Here is an 11,977-nt window from a genome sequence, read left to right as displayed (position 1 = left end):
TTCGAGTCAGTCGAGCCATTTCGTGAGCTTTCGTTGAGTCGAGTTTGAGCTTATGAAATAGGCTCGATTGTTAGTGAGTCGAGCCGTGAGCCAAGCTTAATTTTCGTGAGTTGAGCTTGAGTTTGGTCTAATTCGGCTTAACTCGATTCACTTCCAGCCCTATCGACGTGCAAAACAGCCCGATCTTTCCCCTAAAATCACTATATTCGAACGGTTAAAAAACTGTTGAACTGGCCGGTTGGATCGGACTAGAAACTGACCGGTTCGTATAAAACGATGTCGTTTTCCTTTAAAAACAAAAAAAAGTGAAAAAACCCCACCCGGTTAACCACCCTCCCCAGCACGCGCCAAACCTCCCCTTCCTTCGAACATCGAAGCAGCTAGCCCTAAGGTTCCCCAGACCCAAAACCCAACTTCGTCTCCGGAACCGCCGCCGCCGTCCGTGGTTGTCGGCGTCTTCGCGGCCTCCTCCTTCCCCTGTCCCAAAGGCATACGGCCAGAGCTTCTCTTCTAGCTCGGCACGTCATCCATTCCGCCGGTGAAGTCGCTGTTCGAGGCTTCCAGCTGCTGCGCCATCGTCTCGCCGTTGACGTCCTGCTGTAGTGGAAGGTTAGTGGCACTGATTTCTGTTGTACTTGCATTATTGAATCTGAATGTCTCTGAAGTCTGAATTAGTGATTTGTGATTTTGAATGTCTCTGATTACTTGATTATTGATTTGTGTTTTGAATCCGAAATTTGTGATAAATGATAACTGATTTGTTTTGCTGCTGTTGTCGGTTTTTTTTTTCTCAGTAAACTCATAAGCATTGAACTGTGGCATTTTCCCTCAAATTAATTTTGGTTCATGTGATTTAATTGGTGTTTAGGGTACAAAGTGAAAAGCTGTTTTTAATTGGATTTGCAAGGTGATTTTTGGTTGATTTTTTATTTAATTTAGTAATGGTGTTTATGATTGGGTTTATCTGGTTTTCATTCTTTTCGAATTTGGTAATAGTGTGATTACTTGTTGCTGTTTTGTAATGTTTGTTGCTGAATGATGGTTGTTCTTTCTTGCCTCTGTTTAGTAATGTTTATTGAAATTTTGTACATTTTCAATGCATATTTGTACATTTTCATTGCTGAACTCTTCAACTATGGATTGTATTATATGCTGCTAGATTTGAACTCATCAAAGCTCTCTGAATTTAAGTTCTCCTTTGGAGACACATATTCAATTACCAGTGGAATGATAAACAATCCTGCATCACTTGGTAAACATGCATCTACCTCTAGCTAATTCAATATAAATAGTGAATTTATTTGTTTTTTAATTCTTTACAAATTATTAAGGGAGGAATTGGAATACAATTAATAATGTCGGTACAAAGCTTTGGGCTGACAAAATTTCCTTTGTTTCAAGGGTTTTATGTGTTAGGGAATTTGCTAAGATTATTGTTATAATGGAAATTATTAAAGTTTCAAAGGGTCATTCAATTCCTCTGTGCTTGCAGCCTCTTAGCATCTTATGCCACTCGTTTCGGGACAGAGACAAATTTACAACTGGATTTTCTCGTGGTGATGGTCAAGGCCATGCAAATTTATTCAAAGTAGTTAAGCATTACTTGCGTAGTCCAGTATGTATGCTCTTTGGTTCCTAGAGTAAACATTTTGTGAATTCATCTTGGAGACAAATCCACATGAGGAGCATTGTATAGTCTCGTGTTAACAACAGAGACAAAAATTCACCTCACTACACTATATAATCATGCATCCAACCTCATATCTATAACACTGGTTACAATTGTTTGTTGAAAATGTGCAAACTTAAGTCATGAAAGTTGTTTGTATAATGTGAGATCTCAATGAATAAGTAGCTTTGCATTGTATTCAATGATTATTTGAACCTTCAGTGTTGTCTTCTTATCTATTTTTGTGCTATTAATTCATCTCTACATGTTGCTTGACGGATTCTAAAATCGATCAAAAGGTACTGTTGTATCATGTCTTACCTATTTGTCATGTATATTAGTATATTTTGTAATATTGATGTATTTATGTGATGAATTCCTATTATTTGTAATATTAAAGAGATGGATTCACCATTAATATTAGAAGTTTTATTCAATTTGTTTGATTTTTTTTAATTCTTTGCATTAGGACAGAAATGAAAGAGATATTGTTGTCTGAATGGCAGTGTTGTCATGAGACAAAAAGTGGGTTGATTTATATTTTAGGATGACTATTTATAATTTATTTATTATTTTGTTCTAAAACGATTTTTTTAGTTGAATTACGGTTGAACTAGTTGGATCAATAAATCAGTAAACTAATGATTAAAGCAGTTCGATAACCGATCCGGTTTTCGAAACCTTGAAAATTATGTAGATTATATCACTAATAAGTATAATTCTCCACTTTAAAAAATTAACTTTTTACCAATTAATTATTGCCTTTTTGAACTCAAACCATAATATAAAACTTTCATGGTTGGTTGATTAATCAAAAGTCAAAACCAATTGACAATTCTTGATTTTTTGTTGTGGATAAAAAATTATTTATTAAAATAATTATACATATAAAATATTTGTTAAAATATAAAATATATATTAAAAATAAATTAAATAATAAATATATTTAAATATATAACAACTAATTTGATAACAAATTTGTATATTTGGATAATATTTTTATTCTTGTTAAAGCAGTAAAATAAGAAAATTTATTGCGTTCTCTTTGGTTGAAATTGAATACCTTTTAAAAATAAAGTGTTTAGATGTTTACTAGGATGCTCTATATATGGTGTATAATTTATTAAAATAAATAATTAATAGTGTTTAATTATATTTGGCAAATAAAATACAGACAAAAATATTGTATTTAAAAATATTGAAGGAATCAAATCAACCCTTATAATAGTTGGTCTAATAAATCAGTAATTAGAACGGTTTGATAATTGGTCCGGTTTCATAGCTTCATAACCTTACTAAAAAAATAATCTTGTCTTTGGGACAATGTAATTTCTAAACTTACCCTTATTTTCAATTAAAAGTTTTAAATTTGAACAAAACACCTAGGTGGCTAGGTTAGTGTTTGTCTTGCTTGAGTCACTCTATCTGACATTGCGACTCCTTCCTTTCCATTGCCATAGACTCGTGGAAAGGGCCGCCATTGGATTCCAATTCGCACACTCAGTTCCCGCAACTCTCATTCCCATCTTCCAATGGACAATTCCTCGCAGAACAACAAGGAGCAAGTAATCGAAGATCCAGAGAAGAAGAAGAAGAAGGAGGAGAAGGTTTCTCCATCTTCATCGCAATCTTTTAAGATCCCTACTTGCTCATTCATTTATTGATTCAAGTTTTCAGCTTTCTGGGTTTTTGACACTTCCATGGGATTTCCATAAATGAGGTTTTCGACACCCTTTTTGCTGAAATGAATTCCTTTATGATAGTTATGGGAGGAATTCAAATAGTGTTGTAAACTAGCTGAAAAGCTTTCAACTTTTGATTTGAATCTATTCTTTTAGACTAGCGTAATAATAGTACTATTGAATGGCAACTTTTTTTGTTGTTTTGTTTTTAATTTTCATGTGACAAGTTTGTGGATTTTGTGGGCAGGCAAGAGAAAAGCAATTGAAGAAAGAGAAATTCCTCCAAAAGCAAGCTCAGGTGACTACAGTTCACAGATTTTTCATGCTGTGCAATAGCAATGCCTGATTTTGTTTAATATAATGTGAACCTGTTTGTGTTCTGTCTCAGTTTGAGCATTTGACATTGCAAATTATGCTTGAATTTTTCAGCATTTTCTCCTTGTTGGTTTCAGCAGCAACAAGCTCAGCAATCCAATGCCCCAAAAAAGAGTGAAAAGAAAGCTGCCAGACGTGGCGCGGAGGATGAGAATCCTGAAGACTTCATTGATCCTGAGACCACTTCTGGTGACAAGAAACGTATGTCTCGTCAAATGGCAAAGCAGTACAGTCCAACTGCCGTCGAGAAATCGTGGGTGCCAATCCTGTTGTTATGTTCATTATTGCTGTTTCCTTGTATGAAATGCTCATTGTTTGTGTTGATAAAATTTAGGTGGTATGAGTGGTGGGAGAAATCAAAGTATTTTGTGGCAGACTCAAGCAGCTCCAAACCACCTTTTGTTATTGTGAGTGTTTTGCTGAACTCATATATGCTTGTTCCTGGTGGCAATTCGGATGTAACTTAATATTTGTGTGGTGAGAACTCGCATGTTATTTATGTAGTGTGACTGTAGTACTTTCACTGTATGGTGGAAGTGATTTTTCTCAAATTGGTATTGATAAATGGGTGAATTTTTTAATTTGAAAAGATATATGTTGTTATGATCTTGGTTTAATTTTGAGAAGTTTTAGTCTTTGTTTCCCTTTGCATTGCTTTTGAGGTACATGTAAGGTAGCTAAAAATTTCAAATGAGTTAGAGCAAGGAACAATTGTTTATTTATATCCATTGAGTGCCTAACTGTGCTTTATTTTTAGGTTTTACCCCCACCAAATGTGACTGGAGCTCTTCACATTGGTCATGCTCTAACAGCTGCAATTGAGGTATCTTATAATTAAATTCCCTTATTCAGTTTAGCTGTTGATAACTATTAATCTCAATGTGATTTATTGCTTGCAGGACACCATGATTCGTTGGCGAAGGATGTCTGGATACAATGCTTTGTGGGTGCCTGGGATGGACCATGCTGGGATTGCCACACAGGTTCATTTTCTAAATATTTAAGTTTATATATTGGTTCTATTTTGCTCATTCTGTGGGGGTATTGTGTATTGTGCCTTCTATTATAAATTTGTGGCTAGAAACAAATTGCTACAAATTGTGTTGTGTCATACTTTTATTGTCTTTAATGGTAGTTTAGATCAATTTTTGATCAATTTATGTGTGAGATAATTTGGAATTATGTTTAAATTTGACTACTATGTTGCAGGTGGTTGTGGAGAAAAAGATAATGCGTGAACGAAAACTAACTAGGCATGATCTGGGCCGTGAGAAATTCGTTTCTGAGGTATGTTTTCCATTGAAGTATTTTATGCCTTGTTTTGAATATTTCAATACCTTCTATTTTGGGAGCCTTGGAGAAAAGTTTCAATTTTCTCATTATGACCTTAATGTCATGGGTTTAAGCTGTGAAACTAACTACTGATGCTTGCATCTGGTTAGACTGCCTATGTTACACCCTTTTGGGTGCAGTCCTTTTCTAGACCCTGATGCAAGATGCTTTGCTCCTGTCTGCCTTATTTTTCAAGTTTGATGCTTAGACCTACTGGTGAATGTTGACAAAAATAGGTGTGGGAGTGGAAAGACAAGTATGGAGGCACAATATTACAACAGTTACGTCGATTAGGAGCCTCTCTAGATTGGACACGTGAGGTAAATATCTAACTTCTTTGTTGTGTAGTCTAATGTTAATGACTCATTTTTCCTTCATTTTTTTGTTGTTAATCAAAAGAAAATAAATACTTGAGCTGAAAGTACGATCTTTGTTCTTTTGCATGGCCAACCCAAAAGCATTTTTATAACATCCAACCAACCTAGCAATGAAGCATAGATAGCTGAACACATGCCTGTCCACTAAAAGTTCATTTGTTTTATGCCATTTCACTTTTATAACATGGTAATTTGTTTCAACATATTCGTGTCTTTCTCTTTCCAGTGCTTCACAATGGATGATCAAAGATCTAAAGCTGTGACAGAGGCATTTGTGATGCTTTACAAGCAAGGCCTTATTTATAGGTGTGATGGTTGTTGGCAACAATTATTAAGTTGTTTTTTTTTTTTTTTCAGTTCTTAAGAATCATAGATACTTTATTAATTCTTGTTTAAAACTTGAAATGTTCACTTAAACCTGAATTGTTTATTTAGTTTAATAAATGCGCCATGGTAAAATCATATATTCATATCTAATGTATCTTTGTGAATTAATTTGAAATCTAAAGCTGATAATTCTGTTTATCAAACTTTGTGTGTTCTATAAGTTCTCAATTTCTATAGTATGGTTTATATTTCAGTTTTTTCTGTTGCCAGTGCACAGTATGCAATTCTAATTTCTCTGTTTTGGTCACTGTTGTAGGGACCTTCGTTTGGTGAACTGGGATTGTGTATTACGAACTGCTATATCTGATATTGAGGTATGCAATGCATTGCTTCTCTGTTGTTCCTCTAATGAATTCTGTGTAATGTAATTTGCTTTTCTGCATGCAGGTGGATTATATTGATGTAAAAGAAAGGACCCTGCTAAAGGTCCCCGGGTATGACAAACCAGTAGAGTTTGGAGTTCTAACCAAATTTGCATACCCCTTGGAAGGGAACCTAGGTGAAATTATTGTTGCCACAACTAGGATTGAAACCATGCTTGGTGACACTGCTATTGCCGTACATCCTGATGATCAAAGATACAGCCAATTTCATGGAAAATGTGTTATTCATCCATTCAGTGGAAGAAAACTTCCTATAGTTTGTGATGCTATTCTTGTTGATCCAGCATTTGGTACAGGTGCCGTCAAGGTATTCTCTATATGTATGATTAAAAGCTCTGTGTGTGTTGAAGTTCTTTTTGAAGTGATTTTGTATGCATTATGTTACTTCCCTTGTCCTTGCAGATCACACCTGCCCATGATCCAAATGATTTTGAGGTGGGAAAACGTCACAACCTTGAATTCATTAATGTTTTCACTGATGATGGAAAAATAAATTCCAATGGTGGCTCTGAATTTTTGGGCATGCCACGATTTAAAGCTCGAGAAGCAATAGCAGAAGCATTACAAAAGAAGGTATTGTTATAAAATTGATTGTTGCATATGATATCTTTTGTCCCTCGGATAAGATCAATAGTTATTGTTACTCTTGTCGGAATTTGCACAAGTATCTATGTGCAATCTGACTAATGAATGCATCTTTTGGTGACTGGGTGGCCATATTACTTGTATTTGTTTCAATCTTTGGTGAGAATGTGTTGAAAGAATCAAGTTTGGGTGGTGCTTATTTCTCCTCTCCTTCCTTATAGGGACTTTATAGGGGTTCTGAAAACAATGAAATGCGCCTTGGTGTATGTTCAAGAAGCAATGATGTTATCGAGCCTATGATAAAGCCCCAGTGGTATGTTAGTTGTGGAGATATGGCAAAGGAAGGTCTTAATGCTGCTGTGGATGAGGAAAACATAAAGCTAGAAATTGTTCCAAAACAATATTTGGCTGATTGGAAGAGGTGCTTATATATTTCTTTGCACTTTTTTCATAATGATCTATTATAAAATTGACTCTTCGTAGTTTTCTGAATTGTAGTTTATGCTTTTATACTACACTGGAAGCTAATCTTATCATATAAAGAATAATAGTATCATTCTCTTTTTATTAGGGAAAAAGGTTAAGAATTGAGTTTTGCTATGCTTGGTACAGCTCAAGACTGAAATAGAGGCAGATAAAATCTTGAATAATACAATCAATCTTAGTTTACTGAGCTGCTTTGCTTTTAGGTTTTCAGCTCAACTAAGTATTTGGGTGGCATGTTTTTTAAAATTGGATTTTATTTTGCCTTTGCGCACGTTTTTATATTACAATGTCTTAATCTAAGATTTCAAGTTTACAGATGGCTAGAAAACATACGCGATTGGTGCATTTCACGGCAGTTGTGGTGGGGTCACCAAATACCTGCATGGTATGTCACTTTGGAAGATGACCAACTGAAGGAGTTTGGTGTTTACAATGATCATTGGGTAGTGGCAAGAAATGAGGAGGAGGCCCAAGCTGAGGCTAGCCAAAGGTATAGTGGAAAGAAGTTCCATTTGATCCGCGACCCCGACGTTCTTGATACATGGTTTTCTTCTGGTCTGTTCCCATTATCTGTGTTGGGCTGGCCTGATGACACAAAAGACCTAAAGACATTCTATCCAACTTCTGTTTTGGAAACCGGTCATGATATCTTATTCTTCTGGGTTGCACGTATGGTGATGTTAGGAATGAAGTTGGGCGGTGATGTGCCTTTTAGACAGGTGACTTTGCTGTCTTATGATGATCATTTAGGGAGGGTTTAATTCTTGTTTATGCATGTGTGATTTCCATTCTTTGCAGATTTATTTACATCCCATGATTCGTGATGCACATGGGCGCAAAATGTCCAAGTCATTAGGAAATGTTATTGATCCAATCGAAGTGATAAATGGGATATCGCTGGAAGGTCTACATAAGAGGTTAGAGGGTGGTAACCTAGACCCTAAAGAACTAGCTGTTGCGATAGAGGGTCAGAAGAAGGACTTTCCAAATGGCATTGAGGAATGTGGTGCAGATGCTCTCCGTTTTGCACTGGTTTCATACACAGCTCAGGTGTCAATATTCTACCAATGTTTATACGGCATTTCTTTTTCTCATCAATTCATTGAATTCATTATTAATTGTGTTATTTTCTTTCATTTCAGTCTGATAAAATCAACCTTGATATTCAAAGGGTGGTTGGGTATCGTCAATGGTGTAATAAATTGTGGAATGCTATACGATTTGCCATGAGCAAGCTTGGAGATGATTATATTCCTCCTGCAAATTTGGGTCCAGATGTTCTTCCATTTAGCTGCCAGTGGATTCTCTCGGTGTTAAACAAAATCATAACTAAAACAATAAAGTCTCTAGAATCATTTGAGTTCTCACATGCTACCACTGCTGTGTATTCTTGGTGGCAGTATCAATTGTGTGATGTCTTTATTGAAGTGATTAAACCTTACTTTGCTGGTAATGATCCCAAGTTTGCTTCTGAAAGACGCCATGCACAGGATACCTTGTGGTTCTGTCTTGATAATGGCCTTCGATTGCTTCATCCATTTATGCCGTTTGTTACGGAAGAATTGTGGCAGCGGCTTCCTTCACCCAAGGAATGTAAAAGAGCAGATTCTATCATGATATGTCCTTATCCATCACCTACAGAGGTTAGTTTTTTCGGAGGATAAACTACATCCTCGTCTACTTTCAGATAATATCTAGTCTTTTTATGTTTGATAAATCGAGAATTATTCCGTCGAGAAGAAAAGGATAATGATATTCCGATTTATTAAAAATCTTTGGCTATTAAGCAATAGATACTTCTTTTGTACAATTATATTTCTTATTAATAACCGAGCCCACTGAAAAGATTTAGTTGTTGTAGTATGTCTTTAATATTGTATTTTCCATCCCAGGGCTGGAATAATGAAACAGTGGAGAATGATATGGATCTTGTCGAGTCGACTGTTAAATCTCTCAGGTCACTTGCAAAAGAGAGTCGCGATAGGTATTGGTTTTTCTGCTTTCTATTTTATGCGAATATATGTCATTGAAAAGAAAAAGGAACTGTGTGAATTGCGCAAGTGATGATTTGAGATCCTCTGAAAGTAACCACAAGACGATGAAAAGTTCTGGCGAAGCTATGGCCTCTGTTTTTATTCTGTCATATCATGACTGCCTTCTCTACTGACCAGATTGCGATTGCATTTCAATCTTAACATACTTTGCTGATTCCATAACCGGTGCTTGTTTCTAGGCGACCGGCTTTTGTTCTTTGCTTAACACGGGCGGTTGAGGAGATTATATCAAGCCGTCAACTGGAGATTGTAACGCTAGCAAATCTGTCCTCTTTAACCGTAAGTTGGACAAGTTTATAAATGGTTTTATTTTATTTTTTTTTCGATATCACAGCGCATATCAACAACATATTCTTCACTTTTAACACCAATGGTATGATTCACAGGTGATCAATGAAAACGATGCTGTTCCTTCTGGGTACGCGAATACAGTTGTAAACGAAACCCTTTCTGTTTACTTAGAGCTTCAAGGGACAAGTTCTGCAGAAGCAGAGCAAGGAAAGATGAAGAAGATAGAGGAGCTTAAGAAGTAAGTTTATACCTAACTGCTGCTGAAAACTTATTTTAGCATAGCCAAGTTATAAATGCAAATTCACTGCTTCCAAATTCTAACACATTGAAAACACAGGCAAATAGAAAAACTAGAGAAGATTATGAGTGCTCCAGGTTATGAAGAGAAGGTTTTGCCTCAAGTCAGAGCTAAGAACCAGGAGAAGCTCGACTCGCTAAAGGAGCGGCTGCTGCTCGAGGAAACGGCTGGACTTACTATAGCTTCAAAATAGTGGATCTTGATTGATCATTAGTATTTTTTTTCGGTTTCATTTGATTAGTATAGCCTAACTTTTTGGCTGTTATTTATACACCTTCTCTTTTGTTTTGGTAATCCTTTGGCAAGAAATTTTGAGCAGTTATTTTGTGCATGTGTTGTAACTTACCAGCAAAATCAGCAATTGAACACGAGATTGTAACTTAGCTTTCATACACCTCCTACCCTTTTTATCTCTGGTATCCAACAAAAGAAACAAAACAAATAAAGAACACTACAAGAACAAGAACCTACAATTTAGAAAAAACTGCAAGTTTCAGTTTCAATGTTGGTAGATTAGTTTGTTTTTTCCATGGTATTTTTTAGGTTTAATTACTTTGTTGGTTCCTATAGTTTTGTGAAATTTTTAATTAGGTCTTTATTTTTTTTTAATTAGGTCCTTTCACTATTTTTTTTTCAATTAAATCCTTCTTAGTAGTAATTGGCTTAATTTTATAGGGACTCAACTAAAAAAAAAGAATTGGTATAGGGACCTAAATAAAAAGGAAAAAAAGTGTAGAGACTCAATTAAAAAAAATTTTTGGTGCAAGGATTCAATTAAAAAGAAAAAAAATATAGGGACCAAATTGAAAATTTTGCGAAACTATAGGGACCAACAAAGTAATTAAACCTATTTTCTAATTCAGCAAAACAAAGACTAATTTGCTAGATCTGAATTTTATTCGATGATCTATTATTTGCTAATAAGTTGTTATATATACAAGGTGGAATTTAAATTTTTGATACTTATTTAAGTAGACAAGTAGATCAGAAGCAAAGCGTTAAAGCAATCAAGCGTGGATTTTGGTTTAGCATGTAGTTAAATTATTTTTTTATTAAAAGAGAAAAACTGCAAATTAGTTGTTAAAAAAATGATGGTATTAAAATGATGTCATTATAAAGATATAGATGCTGAGATGCAGAGGGATTGTTAATTATTTTGTTGGCAATTAGAAAGGTTGATGAATTGGACACTTAACCCGGAGTTTTATAATTCTATCTATGCCCAAACAAAGATTTGTTCCTGGTTTGCTTAATTTGTTTCTTTTCTTTAGCTGTTGTATATTTGGGCCCTATGTGGGCCGAGCAATGTTGTCCAAAATAAAACTTCCAAGTTTTGACTACACAAAAACAAATATTGCGTAAAGAACAAGATAGACAAAATTTCTGGATTGTTTTTTAAATAAATAATTTAATTATTTTAATTATCAAAATAAATAATTTGTAACGTATTTATCGATAGATAATTAAAACAATTAAATTATTTATTTTAAAAAAATCCCAAAATTTCTATAGTAATCTTTTAAATTTACGATTTTTACTAATTTTGTTCATAAAATTTCAATTGTACAGTTGTAGTTTTGAGAATAAATTCCGGACACCATAGTAGTCGTTCGACCCCTATCTGGAGTTGACTCAACAAATGCAATAATGAGCTGGCATTCCTTTACTATCTTGAACTACTATTAAATAAATGAGGAGTGTTAGGGCTAGTATTTTTGTTAAATTCTGGTCAACATTTAATTACTAAAAAAAATTGAATGATTCTATACTATTAGATGTAATTTCACACTATTAAAAATATCATTGATAAAAACCAAGATTATGAAAAATTACTACAGAGATTTAATCATCAAAATATATATACATTGCATAAAATTCAGTTAGTTAGCTTTTAAGAAAAAAATATTAATTGAATCGTGTGAAGCATGAATAAAAAAATAATAATTAATCATGAATGGGAGAGAACCACTCAAAACACAAGAACAAAATGAAGAAATAAAAAATTGTAAATCTTGGTAGCGAGTGACCGAAAGCAATCATATTCATACCACTCCCCTT

General features: G+C 34.6%; 1 protein-coding gene across 5 annotated transcripts; it reads left to right on the top strand.

The window, feature by feature from the left end:
- Nucleotides 1-350: 350 nt before the first annotated feature.
- LOC107471600 (valine--tRNA ligase, mitochondrial 1) lies at nt 351-10,329 on the top strand. 5 transcript variants are annotated; one of them, XM_052255200.1, is made up of 22 exons: nt 351-609; nt 1,493-1,615; nt 3,130-3,276; nt 3,599-3,649; nt 3,804-3,979; nt 4,061-4,133; nt 4,484-4,549; nt 4,626-4,709; nt 4,936-5,013; nt 5,295-5,378; nt 5,662-5,741; nt 6,079-6,136; nt 6,210-6,512; nt 6,608-6,778; nt 7,012-7,211; nt 7,593-7,995; nt 8,075-8,326; nt 8,419-8,919; nt 9,169-9,260; nt 9,510-9,609; nt 9,717-9,859; nt 9,959-10,329. In XM_052255200.1, the coding sequence occupies exons 3-22, from the start codon at nt 3,202-3,204 to the stop codon at nt 10,110-10,112; spliced, it is 3,144 nt and encodes a 1,047-aa protein (XP_052111160.1). In that variant the 5' UTR covers nt 351-609; nt 1,493-1,615; nt 3,130-3,201; the 3' UTR covers nt 10,113-10,329. The 5 variants fall into 5 exon arrangements, with proteins under 5 accessions (XP_052111160.1, XP_015946580.1, XP_052111161.1 ...); XM_052255201.1 differs by lacking the exon at nt 351-609 and adding an exon at nt 1,189-1,252; XM_016091094.3 differs by lacking the exon at nt 1,493-1,615.
- Nucleotides 10,330-11,977: the final 1,648 nt, after the last annotated feature.

This window comes from Arachis duranensis, chromosome 10 (assembly GCF_000817695.3).
Source record: "Arachis duranensis cultivar V14167 chromosome 10, aradu.V14167.gnm2.J7QH, whole genome shotgun sequence".
Taxonomy (NCBI): domain Eukaryota; kingdom Viridiplantae; phylum Streptophyta; class Magnoliopsida; order Fabales; family Fabaceae; genus Arachis; species Arachis duranensis.
This window is presented reverse-complemented; position numbering and strand designations above follow the sequence as displayed.

Bases quoted from the DNA above. Each gene is read 5' to 3' on its own strand.
- LOC107471600 (XM_016091094.3), top strand. From the start codon at position 3,202: ATGGACAATTCCTCGCAGAACAACAAGGAGCAAGTAATCGAAGATCCA. The intron at 3,277-3,598 runs GTTTCTCCATCT...TTTTGTGGGCAG, and splicing joins AGAAGAAGAAGGAGGAGAAG to GCAAGAGAAAAGCAATTGAA. The intron at 7,996-8,074 runs GTGACTTTGCTG...CATTCTTTGCAG, and splicing joins GTGATGTGCCTTTTAGACAG to ATTTATTTACATCCCATGAT.